Below are 19379 nucleotides of genomic sequence, written 5' to 3' on the forward strand. Positions count from 1 at the left end.
CGGTCATGGAGGCTGTAGTGAGCTGTGCTCATGACACTGCACTCCAGCCTGGGAGACAGTGAGACCCTGCCTTAAAAAAAAAAAAAATAAGAAACTCCAATATTTCCTCTTATAAGGATCATCATTTCTTCAACCTGCAAAGTAATTTTTAAGACTTCATAGCGGCCAGGCATGGTGGCTTACACCTGTAATCCCAGCATTTTGGGAGGCTGAGACAGGCAAATCACCTGAGGTCAGGAGTTCGAGACCAGCCTGGTCAACATGGTGAAACCCCATCTCTACTAAAAATGCAAAAAACAGCCAGGCATGGTGGTGTGCGTCTGTAATCCCAGCTATTTGGGAGGCTGAGGCAGGAGAATCACTTGAGCCCAGGAGGCGGAGGTTGCAGTGAGCTGAGATCATGCCATTGTATTCCAGCCTGGGCAACAAGAGTGAAACTCCATCTCAAAAAAAAAAAAAAAAAAAAAAAGACTTCATAGCCAGTATCACAGAAATTTTCACAAAATTACAGACTGGGCAGTATAAAATGCAACAGTTGGAAAGTGTCTCAGGCAATCTGAGTTTTGTGCTTACTGCTCAGATTTCAACATACCCCAAGCCCCCACATCTCTCCAAAAAATTTCTATAAGCTTACCTCTGCATTGGGTGTACAAGACCGCCTGATGAATCGAGCCTCATTCCCAAAAGTCCTTGCATCAACACACATTTCTAGTCCATGAAATTTAGAGTAGAATAACACAAAAGGGTATGGTCTACAAAGAAAGAGACATTATAAGCGATTAACATTTTCAGCTGAGCACGCTGGTTCACACCTATAATTCCAACACTTTGGGAGGCCAAGGCAGGTGGACTGCTTGAGCCCAAGAGATCAAGACCAACCTGGGCAACATGGTGACACTCCATATTTACAAAAAAAAAAAAAAAAAAAAAAAAAGGCCAGGCATGGTGGTATGTGCCTGTAGTCCCAGTTAACTGGGAGGCTGAGGTGGGAGGATCACCTGAGCCCAGGATATCAAGGCTGCAGTAAGCCATGATTATGCCACTGCACTCCAACCTGGGTGATAGAGCGAGACTCTGTCTCAAAAACAAACAAATAAAGGTCAATGTTTTAGTGTAATAATCTCCTGTTACTCTTCAGAGGAAAAGTGATGAAGAAATTTAAGAACACAGAGTCTAGGAAACTTCTAAAACACAGTCAAGCCAAGATTTGAATATAGGCAGTCTGACTCCAGAATTCACTCTTATCTTATGCTAGTTTATGCTATTAAGATTTTTACCTGCCCCATAACCTCACCTAAATCAAAGGCAATTAATCGAAGGTAGAAATTCCAATTTACAAAGAAAGATAAAAAGAGAGTGACTACTGCATTCACGGGATTAATTTGATGTCTTTAGAGTTCATATTTCCTGGTGCATTTAAAAGTATCTGTCTTATACCCTGTTTCAGATCAAATCTGCTACATAACAGGGAGAAATTGCTGTGTATCTTTCATATCTTAAGTAAATACTCAAGTTATAAACAATAAATGTTTTTGATAATTGTAGGACACAGACTAGGAATGTTCTCCTCCTACGGATATGAACGTACTTCTAGACTACAGGGAAGTAACGCCTATTAGAGAATCATATTAATTCTGCATACAAATTTCAAACCAAAGAAGAGGCCTCCAATACCATTCCAATACCAACAAAGTAGGTATTGAAAGTGGTGGCAATAATGTAGGACCCAATCTAACACTGTCTAATAAAGAGGAAGGGGCTTCTCCTATGGTTACCATGGTCTTTCTCGGTTCTGGCTATTACATTATGAGGAATTATCATGAGTCCCAGATGGAAAGGGTTCCTTTTAACCTCAATAAATCAGAGTTCCTGACTGATATCCTTCTATATCCAACCTATATTGCTGTTGGTTAATCTTTGAAGTAGATTGTTTTAGGATTTTCGGCAAGACAGACATGAACAAGAGACTGAGGAATACATCTTTGCATTTTCTTATGTTGTTTTAGTTTATCATAGTTCAAAAATTATCATCAGTCACTGTTCAGCCACACTACAGCTTTAAATACTGAAATGATCATGTAGGAAAAAAATACACATAATCACAACATCTAGGTAAAACAGCCAAAAATTCAGTATTTACCTATAGGAAATGAACATGGGAAAATAAATGAATATACCTTTTAAAGAAATACCCATTTGCTTCAAACTGTTCTCTCAACATAAACTTCCCTCTGTATTCAATGATAAGTGCATCCGGAGGCAAATCTTTTGCAGATTTAAGAATTTTCTTATTCTTTTGTATATGGCTCTAAAATCAGAGTAAATGTTGAGATTATTATAAACTTGCTTGTTTTCAGTTTAACTAAAAATACACAATATAAAACTATTTTACAATTTTTGGACAAATGACGTATTTACCTCTACAGGAGGTTTGAAGAGCAAACTGTTAGTATTCAAATCTGATTTATTCATCTCTTTTTTGTCATTTCCATTGCCTAATCTCAGAGCTATTCTTTGTGCCTCCCTCTGAACACCCTCACTATACTGGTTGTTATTTGCTTCTTCATATCGATCCATCCATGCTTTGATCTTTGTCTCCCATCCAAAATTTGAACCATCAGATGAAGGATCAATCTCTGGAGCTGAACCCTAAAATTATAAACTGACCATTAGTATCTGGACTTATGGACTTACACACACACACACACACACACACACAATTAATGGCAATCTATATAAAAGAACATAATATAAACTAGAAACTGCTGTTTAATGGTTTCTTTTCCAGAAATGTGAAATAATAAATAATTATGTCTTATGTCACAGGGACAAAAGATACACTGTAACATGCTCCCCACATCCTATTTAATGTGACAGTTTTAGAAATCTGTTACCCTTTTCTACCTAAGCCAGAAAGCTATAGTAACAGCATACAGCTGACCTCTGTGACCCCAAACAAACTTATCTTCTGGGGTCAGACAGAGGTGGGGAGCGTTCTCTCAGCAATTTTAGCATCTGAAAAACTGAGGACATACATTAATTAATTCAAGGTACTTTTTAGCTACCATCGATCATTCTGACTCGTTTATATTGATACAGTTGTTCTATGGTGAATTTATAGTATGACAACTGACTTGACTAACGCTCTAGAATCCCAACCATGCAAAAGAGCAAATTTTCAAGTTCCAAATATGATTCTGCATTCCTAAGTACAGTATAGTAATACTAAGTGGTATCAGAGACATGGATTGTAGTAATAAAGGAAATTCAAATTGCCCAAAATTATAAAATTAGAAATTGCTTACATACCTCCCCCTTTTGATTAATATTTTAACAGTGTTAACTACAAGACTAGTATATTACTCCAATTAGAACTAAGGTCCCACTCCTGGTAAAGATAATAGGCAATGATGTGGCACAAAATAAAGAGAGCATTAAGTAAAGATACAGACAAGCAAGCACTTAGCTCCTGAATAAATGACAGTTGATAACAACACCTTAAAATTAATGTACTTACCTTAACTCTTGATGACTTCCTAGATCCTTCACGAAATGCCTAAAACAAACAAGGAATTTTAGTTTTCTAAAAAACTGGACATAATTAATACTTAAGAATCAATTGGTTCATTGAAACTTAACTGAAGTGTCATAACGAAAAATTTGGTAACCAAGAAAGCTGACACTAAGAGAATGTTTAATAAAGGCATCTACTAAAATACTTTTCTAATAAAAACAGAATATGGTTGAGAGTGGTGGCGGGCACATGTAGTCCCAGCTACTCAGGAGACTGAGGCAGGAGGATCACTGGAGCCCAGGAGTTTGAGGCCATAGTGTACCATGACAGTCTATGAATAGCCACTGCACTCCAGCCTGGGCAACATAGCAAGGTCCTGTCTTAAAAAAAAAGTATATAGACTATATAGAATATAAAAATCTGTATATAATATAATGCCAAGACGAAAATTTCCAAATATTCTCTGTGTTCAATATTACAACAGTGGAAAAATCTTTCTGATAAAAATTGAGAAGGTATTAGAAATATAATTTTGTTGAAGTGATAAGACATGTTTTGGAAGGGAGTAAAAGAATATTACTTTAATTCTCTAAGCAACTAGCAAGTAATATTTGAGCCCATAATGGGCCTTAAGTAATATGCACTGTGGTAGACAGAGCTGTATTTATTCAATAAATATGTACTGCGAGCCGACTCATCTGCCTCATCTGAAGGATGTATTTAAGACTTAATTCCTATCCCCCTCAACCCCTGAACTCCATTTAGAGTGACTAACAAATATAAACCTACAGCTAGCAATATAGATCCAAATAAATAAATTTGTGTGTAGACAATATGTTACAAGAGAGCAAGGTTTAAAAAAAAAAAAGGAGGCAAAGAACCATTATGTAAAACATGGGGAAGAAAAGCTAAGTGGACTATGTCAGACAGACAAGTGAAAGGAATACAATCCTGGTAGTACAGAAAACTATGAAGGCTTTCTACTTTATTTTCGCTTCTGTATTTCAGTGACTAATCTCATCAAATGATTTCAAAGTAGTTTGCAAAGTTTCTTCTCTAATCTGCTTCAATCTTTAAAACACGTTAAAATGTTCAAGTTTAATTGTTTAAAAATAAAAAACTTTTGCTAGATCCTGCCACCTTTTTAGCTACCATCGATTATTTTCACTCTCCTGCCTCTCCTATAAAATTCAGTTCCCTATCCACTATCCTATCCACTCACCTAAAAACAAGCAAAAATGTACCTTTTTACATTTTGAAATGTGTTGTTCTTTCTCCCCACTTTTTTTCCTTCTTTTATCATTAACTTTGGAAACTCTTGAAGCAGTTAAAGTAATTGATGTTGGAGTATGCTGAAATGCAGTATATAATTCCACAGGAACCTCATCACCACTCTCAGTTGCACTGGTATCACCATCTTCAATCAAAGACAAAATAAAAATTATCACACATTTAATACTTCTATTTTAAACAATGAAATAAAACAGCATTCCACATGACAAAGTACTGTCATCTCCATCTTTCTAAATAAGCACGTTTTTTAACTTGTTCACTCACCTCACTTATACATTTACATGCAAAGCACAAATATGATTTCTTACACATTAAACTACAAAGGATCCAAAAGCCTGATAACACACTCTGGTGGTGTGCCTGTGGAAAACAGGCACTCTCATGCATTGCCAGTGGAAATTTGAAATTCCCTACAAAGGTCAATTCAGCCATATCTAGCAAAATTATATATGACCCAGCCATCTCATATTAAAGATCTAGCCAAAGATAAAACAGCAAAAGTACAAAAAGACTTATGCAAGAGGGTCTTGCTGAGGATAGTGTTTTTAATAACAAAAATAAAACAAAGCAGAAATAATGAAAACAATCCAAATCTCTATCAAAGAGGAATAGTTGAATAAATTATGATTATTTAAAACCAGGTGTACTGGTATCAACATGATTAAGATAAAATAAAAATTGTGGCATATGCTACACAGAAGTTAGAAATTCTGTTCCTAAAAATGAAAGATGTACTATTCTACATGATAAACTAACGGATCATATCCTTCTGAAGAACAAACATATTTTACTTTTTTAAACCAACAGGTTAGCTATGTGCAGGAAAATTATGGCTGATTTAAATTATTTATTTTCCTCTCGTTTCCATTTTATTTCCTAAAGTATGTACATATTTATTCTATAATATGTGAAAAGAAATACTTAAAATCTATACCAGAGATTGCACACTATCTGTACAATCAACATTAATCAACAAGGTATTTACATTTAACTAACAATATGCAGACCATTTATTCTCTCAGTCACACGAATTTTAATTTATTGTAGGTCCTTTTTACCTACCTGACATATTTTCCCTTTTCCGGCGTTGTAGTAGCACTGCCCTCTCTTTATCCAAATTCCTACATTAAAAATTAGCATAATTATTTATCAAATACATGAAGCAGATCTGTCTTAAATGTGATAAACTTTGTAATTTATTTAATGTTCTTAGTGAAAAACCAACAGTATAAAATATATACAATATCCCTTGCAATACAGTTTACGTACAATCTAATAGTAGCAGTGGATGCCAGATAGGTGACTCCATTTCACTCTGTTAAGACTTTTTTTTTTCCGACTGGGTCTCACCCTGTCACCCAAGCTGGAGTGCAGTGATGCAACCACAGTTTGCTGCAGACTCAACCTTCCAGGTTCAAGGGATCCTCCCGCCTCAGCCTCCTGAGTAGCTGAGACTACAGGCCTGCACCACCATGCTTGGCTAATTTTTTAATTTTTTGTAGAGATGGGTTGCCCAGGGTGGTGTTGAACTCTTGGATCAAGTGATCCTCCCACCCCTGCCTCCCAAAGTGCTGGGATTACAGGTGTGAGCCATAGTGAATGGCCAAGAAAATAATTTACTTAGGAAACTAGTATTTTTTTCAAACCGAACATTTAAAGCAAAAAGTCTGGGAAAAAACCAAACCCATAATGTTAACAATGTAATTAAAATCACAAATTAAATTTCTTAAAGTAAATGTATGACACTGAATTACACTGCCTGTTATTATTTTCACTTTTGAAATAAATACTGAACTTTTTTTTTTTTTGAGATGGAGTTTCGCTCTTGTTGACTAGGCTGGAGTGCAATGGCACAATCTCAGCTCACTGCAACCTCCGCCTCCTGGGTTCAAGCGATTCCCTGCTTCAGCCTCCCAAGTAGCTGGGATTCCAGGCATGCGCTACCACACCTGGCTAATTTTGTATTTATAGTAGAGATAGGGTTTCTCCACGTTGGTCAGGCTGGTCTCAAACTCCTGGCCTCAGGTGATCTGCCTACCTTGGCCTCCCAAAGTGCTGGGATTACAGGTATGAGCATTTAACAATTAAGTGAAATACTTCATTACCCTCTCCCTACCTCTACCCATGAACTACATCATCCATAGTAATTCTTTTACATTCCCCCCCCCCAACTTTTTCATTATATATAGTTTAGAGGTCAGATAACAGATAATCCTCAGGTGGGAAAATAAGAGCTCTAGATTATTAGGATTTCTACAGACTTGTCTTAATGTCAACCAGGAAATATACCTATTCTAGCATCACAGATATAGAATAATAAACATCTCAAATAACTGCCCTCCTAATGGTAAGTATTTTTGGGTTTTTTTTTGTTTATTTATTTATCTTTTTTTGAGAAAGAGTCTTGCTCTGTCGCCTAGGCTGCCAGGCTGGAGTTCAGTGGCGGGATCTCACCAAGCTCCGACTCCCAGGTTTACGCCACTTGGCCGCCTAAGCCTCCCGAGTAGCTGGGACTATAGGCGCCCATCACCACACCCGGCTAATTTTTGTTTTTATATTTTTAGTAGAGACAGCGTTTCACCATGTTAGCCAGGATGGTCTCAATCTTCTGACCTCGTGATCCATCTCCCTGGGCCTCCCAAAGTGCTGGGATTACAGGCGTGAGCCACCACACCCGGCCTCCTAATGGTAAGTTTTTAACCAACTTTTACTGAATTCATCATCAGATATTTAACCCCATCAAAAATTATCTGGCAAAAGACTACTATCATAAAGTGAAACAAAACCAGAGATATCTCACTCAAAGTAAGAGGAATGCACACCATAACTATGCTGAAATTACCATTTCTCACCTAAATTAAACTGGCAAAAATGCAAGTCTGTCAAATACTCTGTTGTGAGGCTTGGGAAAGCGGACATGCTTACCCATTACTGTTTGGAATTCAAAACTGCAGGCCGGGCGTGGTGGCTCACGCCTGTAATCTCAGCACTTTGGGAGGCCGAGGCAGGCAGATCAAGAGGTCAGGAGATCGAGACCATCCTGGCTAAGATGGTGAAACCCTGACCCTGGCTAAGATGGTGAAACCCTGACTCTACTTAAAAAAAAAAAAAAAAAAAAAAAAAAAAATATATATATATATATATATATATACACACACACACACACACACAAATTAGTGGGGTGTGGTGATGCATGCCTGTAGTTCCAGCTACTCAGCAGGTAGAGGCACGACAGTGGCTTGAACCCAGGACGGGGAGGTTGCAGTGAGCCAAGATCGCACCATTGCACTCCAGCCTGGTGACACAGCGAGACTCTGTCTCAAATAAATAAATAAATAAATAAATAAAAACTGCACAGCTCCTACTGGAAGGAAATTTGACAATCTAACAAAATTTTATACATACGTTTATCACTATACTGAACAATCTCACTTATATCTACAACAAAAGACCCGAAACAACTCTAATGTCCACACAAAGGCAACTAGCTGAATAAGAGTACAAAAAAGAAAATGCAGTACATTGAAGCTATATCAGTCCATGTCTACATGCTACTGTGATCTTCAGCATATATTTTTAAGAGAAAAGAAATGTGGTGAAGACTCTATAATATGCTACTGCTTATCTAAATAAGGAGGGAAATACCAATATATAGATACATATCTACATATAATAAGCAAGCAGGGATGAGTTAGACTTAACTTGCTTTACGTATTTGTCTACCTTGCTTTACATATTTGACTTTAGAAAGATAGAATACTTTGCTTTACATATTTGACTTCCGGTCTAACTTGCTTCATATTTGAGTTTAAAATGATAGAATACTTCTTACATAATTATAAAGTATATAATTATAAAGGTAAATAAAATGTAAAAAACAATTCTGTTTTTGAGACAGGGTCTCCCTCTGTTGCCCAGGCTGGAGTGCAGTGGCACAATCAACTCACTGCAGCTTCAACCTCCCGGGCTCAAGCAATCCTCCTACCTCAGCCTCCCAAAGAGCTGGGACCACAGACATATACCATCACACCCGGGTAATTTTTGTTTGTTTGTTTGTTTTTGAGACAGAGTCTTGCTCTGTCACACAGGCAGAGTGCAGCCATGTGATCTCAGCTCACTGTAACCTCTGCCTCCCAGGTTTAAGCAATTCTCGTGCCTCAGCCTCCTGAGTAGCTGGGATTACAAGCACCTGCACCATGCCTGGTTAAATTTTGTATTTTTTTTGTAGCAACAGTGTCTAGGCTGGTCTCAAACTCCTGACCTCAAGTGACCCACCCATCTCAGCCTCCAAAAGTGCTACAATTATAGGTGTGAGCCACTGCACCCAACCAACAATTCTTAAAAAACAAAAATTACTGATTACTCCTACATTTCTGGTAGGAATGTAAAATGGAATAGCCATTATGGAAAATAGTCAGACAATACCTTAAATACCTAAACATGCAACTACCATATAACCAAGCTGCTGCTCTCTTGGGCATTTAACCCGGGAGAGTGGGGGGGGGGGGGGGCCCTGGGGGGGGACTCAGGTTCACACAAAAACCTGTAAACAAATGTTCACAGAAACTTTATTTGTAATAGCCAAAAAAATAGAAACAACCCAAATGGCCTTCAATGGGTGAACAGGTTAAAGAAACTATGGTACATACATACTATGAAATACTATCCACAATAAAAAACAATATCATGATACATCCAACAAATTGGAGGGCTCTCTAGAGAATCATGTTGGATAAAAAAGTCAATCGCAAAAGGTCACATACTGGGTCAAATGTATGTAACATTCTTGAAATGACAAAATTATAGAAATCGATTACAGAATAATAGTTGGCAAAGTTCAGGTGTAGAAGCTGGGTATGACTATAAAGGGCAGCATGACTCCTGACAGTGACAGAAATGTTCTATAAAGTGACTGCATTGATGCCAATATCCTAGTTGTGATATTGTATTAATAGTTATGCAAGATGTTAACACTGGAGCAAAACAGGTATAAGCTATCTAGGCTCACTCTACATTATTTCACAACTGCATGTGAATCTACAACTCAGAACATTTAATTTTTAAAAAATCAATAAAATTAATAACATAAACAACATAAGTGTGTATCCAGTTAGTGTTATAAACACAAAATTATTTCAAGAGACTTAAAACACAATATTGACTATAAAACCCTCGTATACTATGCCCTATGGGGGGGAAGTACTAAACTGTTTTACACAATCATATTGTTGGAGCTAGTGTTAGTGGTGTTGTTACTCCAAGACTATTATATTCTTGTGTAGGATTAAACAGTTAACCAATTGTGAGATATTCTAATTACATTATTCTCTGTATTGTTGACAACTAGGATAAACATGAAACAGCTACATAAAACTTGTATTCCTAAATTTCAATTGCAATTATCAGTATAAACTCATGTATTTTATCTTAAAGAAACAGATGAAACATACTACCTAGCTTTGTCTACTAAAAAGACTAGGAACAGTGACCAATCTAGTAGGAAAGGGCATGACTAGCTCTCCAATCCTGGTCTTGTAAGCTAACTCTGAATTTGGGGCACAGAAGTGCAGGATAAGCCTGAGACATCTTGTAACACCAGATAACTTCTTTGCCATCAAGTACCACTAGGGTATTGTTTAAAGGATTTGATAACCAGCTTGAAGAGGTTCCTAGTGACCAGAAATGGAATGAAATTTAAGCATCAATAAGGGTAATAACTGCAATAGACTGACATCCAGTATGGTTTAAATCCATGAGTTCATAATGACACTTAATTTTTCATTATTCTGAAAACGAGTAAATAAAGGCTAAGACTCAACAAGCATTTATCCTGCCTTTCCTCAATACGTTAAGAGAACGGAATAGTTAATATAGAGACGTGGCTGGAAAAGGTGGCTGTCGCCTGTAATCCCAACACTTTGGGAGGCCAAGGTGGGAAGATCGCTTGAGCCCAGGAGTTCTAGACCAGCCTGGACAACATGGTGAAACTCTGTGTGTCTAAAAACAAATACAAAAAACTAGTCAGGCATGGTGGCGATGCCTGTAGTCCCAGTTACTTGACAGGCTGAGGTGGAAGGATGGGAGAATCACCTGAGCCCAGGAGGCTGAGGCTGCAGTGAGCTGTGGTCACACCACTGAATGTAGCCTGTTTGACAAAGTGAGATCCTGTTTTACAAAAAAAAAAAAAAAAAAAAAAAGAGAAGTTTGTTCCTATAAAAATATTCCAGCTGATAAGTAATGAACAACAGAATTAACATATCACTAATTTGCAACCCCTAATAAATTAGTGGACCTAAGGACTATCACTGGCTCCCAACATAAGACAACCAGAAATCAGGTTCCATCTGGTAAGACAACACTGTCTAACTATGAAAATAGTCTTTTATATATATATATATAAAAAAAAGAAATTGAACCTAAATCTGATCAAGCCTATAAACACCTTCTTACAGAATAGATCAGGGAAACTTGTGAAATCATGAGAAAACAACCGGCAAAACTCATCAGGACAAACAGCTGAGTTCCCTAAACAAGCACACTGTAATGGTGACCAGGGGTGGTAGGGAGGGAGGAGTAGGTTTAGAGACTTAAGAAATGAATATCAACCAATCAATATCATAACAATGGCTGGGTGAGCCAGAGATTTTGTTCAATGTATAATAATGGCTTTGTGATTGTTTTTTTGAGACAGGCTCTCACTCTGTCACCCAAGCTGGGGCACAGTGGAATGACCATGCCTCACTGCAGCCTCCCAAGAGGCTAGGACTACAGGTGAGTGACACCACGCCTGGCTCATCTTTTGTATTTTTTTTTTTTTTTGGAGACAGAGTCTCGCTCTGGAGTGCAGTGGCCGGATCTCAGCTCACTGCAAGCTCCGCCTCCATTCTCCTGCCTCACCCTCCCGAGTAGCTGGGACTACAGGTGCCCGCCACCTCGCCCGGCTAGTTTTTTTGTATTTTTTTTAGTAGAGATGGGGTTTCACCATGTTAGCCAGGATGGTCTCGATCTCCTGACCTCGTGATCCGCCCCTCTCGGCCTCCCAAAGTGCTGGGATTACAGACTTGAGCCACCGTGCCCGGCCATCTTTTGTATTTTTAGTAGAGATGGGGTTTCACCATGATGCCAAGCTGGTGTCGAACTCCTGGGCTCTTGTGATCCATATACTTCGGCCTCCCAAAGTGCTGGGATTACAGGCCTCAGCCACCTCGCCCAGCCGGTTTGTAATTATTTTTGTAAAAAGAATTCTTTGACAGACATATTCTGAAATATATATACACACAAATACATATATACTGTAATATACATGGATGAAATAATATGATATCTGGGATTTGCCTTAAAACAACACGTAAAGGGAGAAGAAACACACGGCAGTATACATGGGACAAGAATGTCAATAATTACTGAGGTAGGGTGGTGGAAATGTAGGTTCATTATATATTATTTTATTTTTACATAAGTTTGAAATGTCCACAATAAAAAGATTTTAAAAAACAAAAAAGAAATGTGGAAAAAACATATTACAAACAGGAAGAATGACAGATCTACCAAATTCTTTAAGAGAGTATTCATCTAGTAACTCTTTAACATAGTGCATTCCAGTTAAAAAAGATGCCATCAGGTAGAAGATGCACTATTATTTTTTGCATCATTAATAAAGTAAAAACCCTATGAACTGTGACACATTATTGATAGAAAGGTATTTTCCTGATTTTAGAGTTGTCAGAATACAAAAATAATAGTAAGAATACACATAAAAATGGAAAAGTGTATGTTAGAATCGATAAAATACAGTGATCTATTAGTCCTTTTTTTTTGAAAAAACAGACTGGGTTTTGCTCTGTCACCCAGGCTGGAGTGCAGTGGCACAATCAAAGCTCACTGCAGCCTCAAACTCCTGTGCTCAAGCAATCCTACTGCCTCAGCCTCCCAAGTAGTTGGCACTACAGGCATGAGCCACCATGCCCGGCTGTGATTCATTAATTCTTTAACTTGAATTCATAAAGGAGTTTCTGTTAACTAGTATTACCTCAGTAAAATTACTGGCAATGTTACCAGATATGTGCAACTTACCTAGGCTGACAACGTTCACATAGATATGTATCAGGAATATGCTGCCTATCAATCCCCATGCAGTCAATATGTTGCCAAACGCTTAAAAAAAAAAAAGCAGAACATATGTAATATTAAGTCATCCTTAAATTAAGATTTGATATTCCATTTAACTATCATTTAATAAGCACCTACTTTGAGCTTAGCACTCCTAAAAGGGACTCTGAGAAACTCATAGAAATGTGTCTTCAAGCAGATAAAATTTGAGATGTAAAAGCAAGAGGACAAATATAGGATACATAAATGTTTAAAGCAAATACAATTTTAAAATACAAAGTGTATAATTTATTCTACAAATATTATTAGAAATCACAACGTAGAGATGGCCACACTACTTGTAATTAATGAGAAAAGCACCTTGGAGAATAATGAACTTGACTCGAACCTCATTTGGGAAATAGTAAGCTATCAGTGTAGCAACATTTATCAAATATCATTTATCAGATATGAAAAGAAGGTGGCCACAAGGTGCTTAACATATATGAAGAGAAATATTCATTTTGAGAAAAAGGAGGAGGTTAAAATTGGATTAGTGAAGTACAGTCAGATTATTTAGGACTTGGAACGTGCAGACGTGTGTAGATTTCCTCTGTCAACAGGTAACAATTAGAGGTGCTTTGGTGGCATGTAGTATTCAAAGAAGTTAAGAAACTGCAAGCAGAAAGACCAACTAAAGAGATGTTTCCAACATTCCACACTTGAGTTAAAGGAGGGCAGAACCAGAATTAACGCCAGAGAAAAATAAGTTAAAGAATATAAGAGACATTCTATGAAGATAGAGATTAAACCTAATTACTTTTAATGGAATACACGGACCAGTTTGAGGCAAATTTCTTAATTTGTTATTATTGTATTTTATTGCCAAGACTAATTTGTCTAAAGTTGATATGCCTGACTCCAAAAATAGTCTTAGTTATTCTTTACATAACAATAAACTACTTCTAATATATAACTACTGTAGCTTCCCCTTACCCATGGTTTGCTTTTCGTGGTTTCATTTACCTGTGTTCAACCACAGTCTGAAAATATTAAGATATTTTCAGGAAGAGGGAGAGAGGCGGGCAGAAGGAAAGAGAGAGAAGGAGAGAGACAAAGTCCGCATTTACTTCTATTACAGTATGCTGTTATAACTGTTGTTAATCTCTTACTGCATCTACTTTATTAATTAAACTTTATAAATTAGACTTTATCATAGGTATTTATGTACAGGAAAGAACAGTACTGTAGGGTTCAGTACTCTCTGCAGTTTCAGGCATCTACTGCGGGTCTTGGAACATATATCCCAGGGGAAAGGAGGGACTACTGTACCAAACTAACTGCTATTGTGTTGTTCTTTACTTTTCAACTGAGAATGTTTGGGCAAGAACTGACAGAATGTGAAATAGATATCAAAGTGGAAAAAAGATGTGAAAAAGAAAAGTAGCGCAAATGACAAGGGTTAGAATAACAAATTAAACTAAATTTGTGGGCAAATAATGATGTCATGCAGACAACAGAATAAACAAAGCTAGAATATGAATAAATAATCAGAGCTGTGGATGTCAGACTTCAAAGAGATGAGTATAAGTAGTAGGAACATGTAAAAACAATGAGGCAACGTAAAGTAAGAATAGAGCCTTCCAGGAGACTACAGGCTGAGCAACAGAAAAACAGAATAACAAATATTAGATTCATAACAAAAAGTACTATCTGAAAAGTAAATAACTTGAATAATCCAAAAACTGTGAACTGGTCCTTCAATAATTTGTAGATGGATATAAAAACTCTTAAGGACATTTCTACTATTCTCTAATAGAGATAACTGTATATTATATATAGACCATCGCAGTTAAAAGAAAAACACTGCTAAGGTTATATATTAAAATAAAAATGATATACCAAATGGTATATAATTTATCACATTAGACAAGATGAGCCAAGAGAAAGCTTTTTTATATGATTGGCTACAATATGATTTGACATTTTCTACTATGAGGAAAACAAAGTGTCACTGAAGTTATTTTTAGTTTTTTAATTTACCTCCTAAATAAATTTACTGAAGTCATTATTCATGGTAGAATGTGTTACAGGTAATGAAAATTTATTTTTACATTTGGAAAGATATTACAATATGTTTTTATTATTAAGATAAACTCAAAGTGTTAATATTAAAATTTTCCATAAAAATATCAAATTTTACATTCCACTTAATATTTGAATTTCTCATTTTTTGGCAAGAGTAAACAAACTTTTTGAAACATAATGCTAACTGCATGTTTGTATCAATAATATTCAACTCCTAATCACCTAATCTAATAGATGGGGATAATATTGCAAATAATGCAAAGTAATACTTGGCTTTAGGGTCCATTTTTATACTTACATTCAAATATGGGTATATGCCATACTACATCACATCAAATAATTAAGCAACACCATAATGACCAGACGCAGGAAATTCTGTAAAGCTCCCAAACTTTCTTGCCCTCTACAATGCACTGCTTAAGTACTCTCCGCTTCCCACCCTATGCAGGGGATAAACTCAGTAACTTTCAGGCTGAAATCCTACTGTTCCCTCTTCATCCTCCCCAAATCCTTCCCCCGCATCAAAAAAAAAAAAAAAAAAAAAAAAAAGGAAAACAAAAATGAAACAAAACCCCACTTTCTGTCCCAATCACACCTTCTCTAGGGGAGGAGGCCTTTCTTGGTGGCTGAACCAGGGTTGGGGGAGGGGAGACTGGTTCTGGTTCAAGGAGACTCCAGAGTGCTGCAAGGTTCAAGTCAAAAGGAGGTGAGAGAGTCAGGTCAAACAAACATCAATCAAAATGTTTACTTTCCCCAAACTGGAAAATCACAGTTGACTAAGCACAAATTATTCCAAAGGAAATACAAATGACTAAATTCTCTCATTTCTATCTCGTCTACTGCTATATTTATGTACTTGTACTACTAGTGAACTAAGTGAAAAGAAAAATGTGATCCTACATGAATAAAGTTCAGAACTGACTATTACTCAGTTAACAACAGGGATTTCTAGTAAACTTTTTTCACATAGGAGGCTTTTTCTAGGACTGCATCAATAGTAGAAGTCCCACTTAAAATATGTATTCATTAATTCCCTTGAAAGTGACTTCAGTTATCTTTTCCAACATTACCAAAGGTTATCAGTATTCAAGAAAAATAAAATAATGGTGTAAAATATTTTACCTGCATTTGTCACAACAGATCATGTATCCATCATCATGTGTAAAACCACATATGCACCTGGTTACATCAGTACCATAACTTCCATCCTCAGATGTGCTGATTGTAGTAGCACTGGAAGTTTCATCAAAATTAGGAGTGGTAAATATGCCTACTTCGTTTTTGCTAATAAGGACTGATGGAGGAGGGGAAGCCGGAGGTGTTGGAGGAGGACGAGCACCATAATTATGGTCCTGAATAATTAAACACAAATATAGCACAATATTATTTAACTTCAACAATGATATGAACCAAGCAACTTAAATAAAATTCAACCCTTAATTTCAATACTCAAGAGATACGAGATTGGCTCATTCCTTCCTTAATACCATTTAAAAAATGACTTGGTGAAGCCAGATATTAAACCACAGTAGTAAGTGAATATATCTATCTACAAAGTGGGAGTGGTCACATTCACATCCAAATTTCATTCCTTCCCTACCAAATCATAAGATATCTTCACAGTCCTATGGTCACATACATAGCTCCACCTCCAAGATGAAAGAAGGTATTAAGATGTGAGAATAGAAGTGTTAAAAAAAAAAAAAAAAAAAAAAAGGAAAACAGAAAAACACACATCTCAGAAATATGGAGCCTAAAGAATAAAAAAAAAGACATATTTATCACTATAAAGAATATAATACAGGTTTTTTTAATTTAGTAATTTTTATTCTGGTCCAAGTAGTAAACATCTCATAATTCTACCTCCATAGTATCACAAATGTGTTACTATGTAATTACATTTGAATCTAAATGCTGCCTCTTACTAGATATGCAGTATTTAATAAATTAGATAGACTTTCATTTTCTCACCTATGAAATAAAAGATGAAAACTACATCTCATGAAGTTGCTTTTAATGATTAAATAATATATGTCTGACACATAACAAGTGCTCAATAAATGGTAACTATAAAATTTATGATATAATTCAAAAACTAAAAATTAAAAAATTAAAACAAAATTAATTACTATATAATTCAAAACCAATAGTAGGTAGTATAACACAACCTTATCTACATTCTCTTAGGAAGTAAAGAAATATCAAACTATTAACAGCATAAACTGCAAAATAATGAGAAGCTCTTCACTTTTATAGAACTTCAATCCCTTAATGGTTAATGAAAAATTAAACACCTAATTATTTTGATAGTATGAAACAACCATGCTTTTTAAACACGCCGTTTTAAGCACAATATCACACGCATCTACTTTCAATATCCAAATTTAAAAATGTTTCTTCAAAGAAATGTTTAACACTTACCGCATAGGGCAAACCAATGTAACTGTGTGAATGATGTGAGCTGCTGGTATATAACTGGTGGGGATAACTGTTGGATTTCTCAACTACCACAGGGCTAGCTTCTACGGATTCTGGTCTGGGGGGAAAAAGTTGCATCAAAGAGAATTCCATTCATTTTTTTCTCTTAATCAATTAAAATGATAAAGTACTTACAGTAAAATATTGGCTATACATATACAATACCTACTTATAGCAGGTGGATGCACTAAAGATATATCCCATCTAGATTATGTGTCATAAGCAAACTTCTGTTTAATTAAGTAAATGTCCCCCTCCAAGTTCAAATATAGTTTCCCTCTCATTAAAAAAAATTACTAGAGGCCAAATATTATTTAATAAACCCTATGGCACTGAGAAAACTAAGCAAAGGGGTGCAAAGAAGTGGTAGAAATAATTTAAGCAAGACTAAACCACACAGAATCTATATGGACCTCAAGTGGAACTGAAGTATGCATTTCAGTGTTCAAAAATATATGCATGTGTTGAGTGTGACCAGATATTAATATAATAGTGTCTTGAAAATGTCAGTAAACTTAACGAATAGGAAGTTTCACAATAAACCAGGATTTATGCCTGAAAAAAACATAAATAGCCACCTGTAAGATGAGTAATTCCGGTCTTAGATGATGGAGACTGACCAACTACTGATACAACATTTGCCCACTGTTGTTGACTTACAAGCTCCCTGGCCTCGCATTTTACATACATCACTTTCCCAACTTCTTTACTCTTACCAATCCTCCTGAGCTCTATTTGGTTAATTCCTATTGATCGACGAGGTTGTGAACCTACATCTGAGGTCAATTCACACAAATTAATCTCTCCCTTGCAAATACTCAATAACATGATTTGTTTCTGTGCCTTTGTTTTACAAAACTGTAACATCACTTGAAAAATTTTTCATGACAATCTTTATCCTACCTCCTATTCAAAACTTTCCATTAGAAGTTAGTACTATTTGCACTATTATTTAGTTTAAGAATTTTTAGTGGTTATATTCTGATTCGTCATGAGACTATCAGCATAAAAAACATTTTTTACAGTCAACTGCTTCTTAATATACTGTCATCCCTTCACCAAGTCTCAATTTAGCTCTCAGTGGCTGCTGTTGTAAGCACTGTGGGCCAGAATTAGCAAAAAGAGGAGACATAAACTGAGGTTATCAAATGGTTCTAAAGGAGATTGCAAAGAGTCTCCAATATGTTCTGAATACAGTCATGCTTTGCTTAACGTTGGAAATATATTCTGAGAAATACATCATTAGGTGATTTCACTGTTGTGTGAACATGACAAGAGTGTACCTTACACAAACCTAGATGGTATAGCCTACTACATACCTAAATGGCATAGCTATTGCTCCTAGGCTACAAACCTATACAGCATGTTATGCACTGAATATTGTAAGTAATTGTAACACAATGCTAAGTATTCTGTATCTAAACATATCTAAACAGAAAATAAGGGCTGGGTGTGGTGGCTCAGCCAATGATCTCAACACTTTGGGAGTCTGAGACAGGAGGGTCACTTAAAGCCTGGAGTTCCAGAATAGCTTGGGCAAGATAGCAACATTTTCTCTACAGAAATTAAAAATTTAAAAAAAACTAGCCAAGCATGTTGGCACACGTCTGTAGTCCTAGCTACTTAGGAGGCTGAGGTGGGAGAACTGTTTGGGCCTAGAAGTTTGAGGTTACAGTGAGCTATGATCATGTCACTGCACTCTAGCCTGGGCAACAGAATGAGACTCTGTCTCTAAAAAGAGAAAAAAACGGCTGGGCGCGGTGGCTCAAGCCTGTAATCCCAGCACTTTGGGAGGCCGAGACGGGCGGATCACGAGGTCGGGAGATCGAGACCATCCTGGCTAACACGGTGAAACCCCGTCTCTACTAAAAAAAAATACAAAAAACTAGCCGGGTGAGGTGGCGGGCGCCTGTAGTCC

At 36.5% G+C, this 19379-nt stretch overlaps 1 protein-coding gene across 6 annotated transcripts in view; it reads right to left on the minus strand.

Moving 5' to 3' along the window:
- The window catches only part of LOC105475332 (lysine methyltransferase 2E (inactive)), a 103290-nt gene that overhangs the window by 37195 nt on the left and 46716 nt on the right, over positions 1-19379 (minus strand). For 5 of the 6 annotated variants that reach the window (XM_071094719.1, XM_011730495.3, XM_011730496.3 and 2 more), the window contains 9 exons: positions 17405-17519; positions 16106-16335; positions 12881-12961; positions 5870-5928; positions 4759-4931; positions 3518-3556; positions 2419-2649; positions 2178-2308; positions 635-752 (listed from right to left, as the gene is read on the minus strand). In XM_071094719.1, the coding sequence (XP_070950820.1) occupies positions 635-752; positions 2178-2308; positions 2419-2649; positions 3518-3556; positions 4759-4931; positions 5870-5928; positions 12881-12961; positions 16106-16335; positions 17405-17519 (1177 nt within the window). Of the gene's footprint in view, positions 1-634; positions 753-2177; positions 2309-2418; positions 2650-3517; positions 3557-4758; positions 4932-5869; positions 5929-12880; positions 12962-15578; positions 15666-16105; positions 16336-17404; positions 17520-19379 lie in introns of those variants that run through there. The other variant, XM_011730500.3, reaches the window with a different exon arrangement.

Source organism: Macaca nemestrina, chromosome 4, assembly GCF_043159975.1.
Source record: "Macaca nemestrina isolate mMacNem1 chromosome 4, mMacNem.hap1, whole genome shotgun sequence".
NCBI classification, from domain to species: domain Eukaryota; kingdom Metazoa; phylum Chordata; class Mammalia; order Primates; family Cercopithecidae; genus Macaca; species Macaca nemestrina.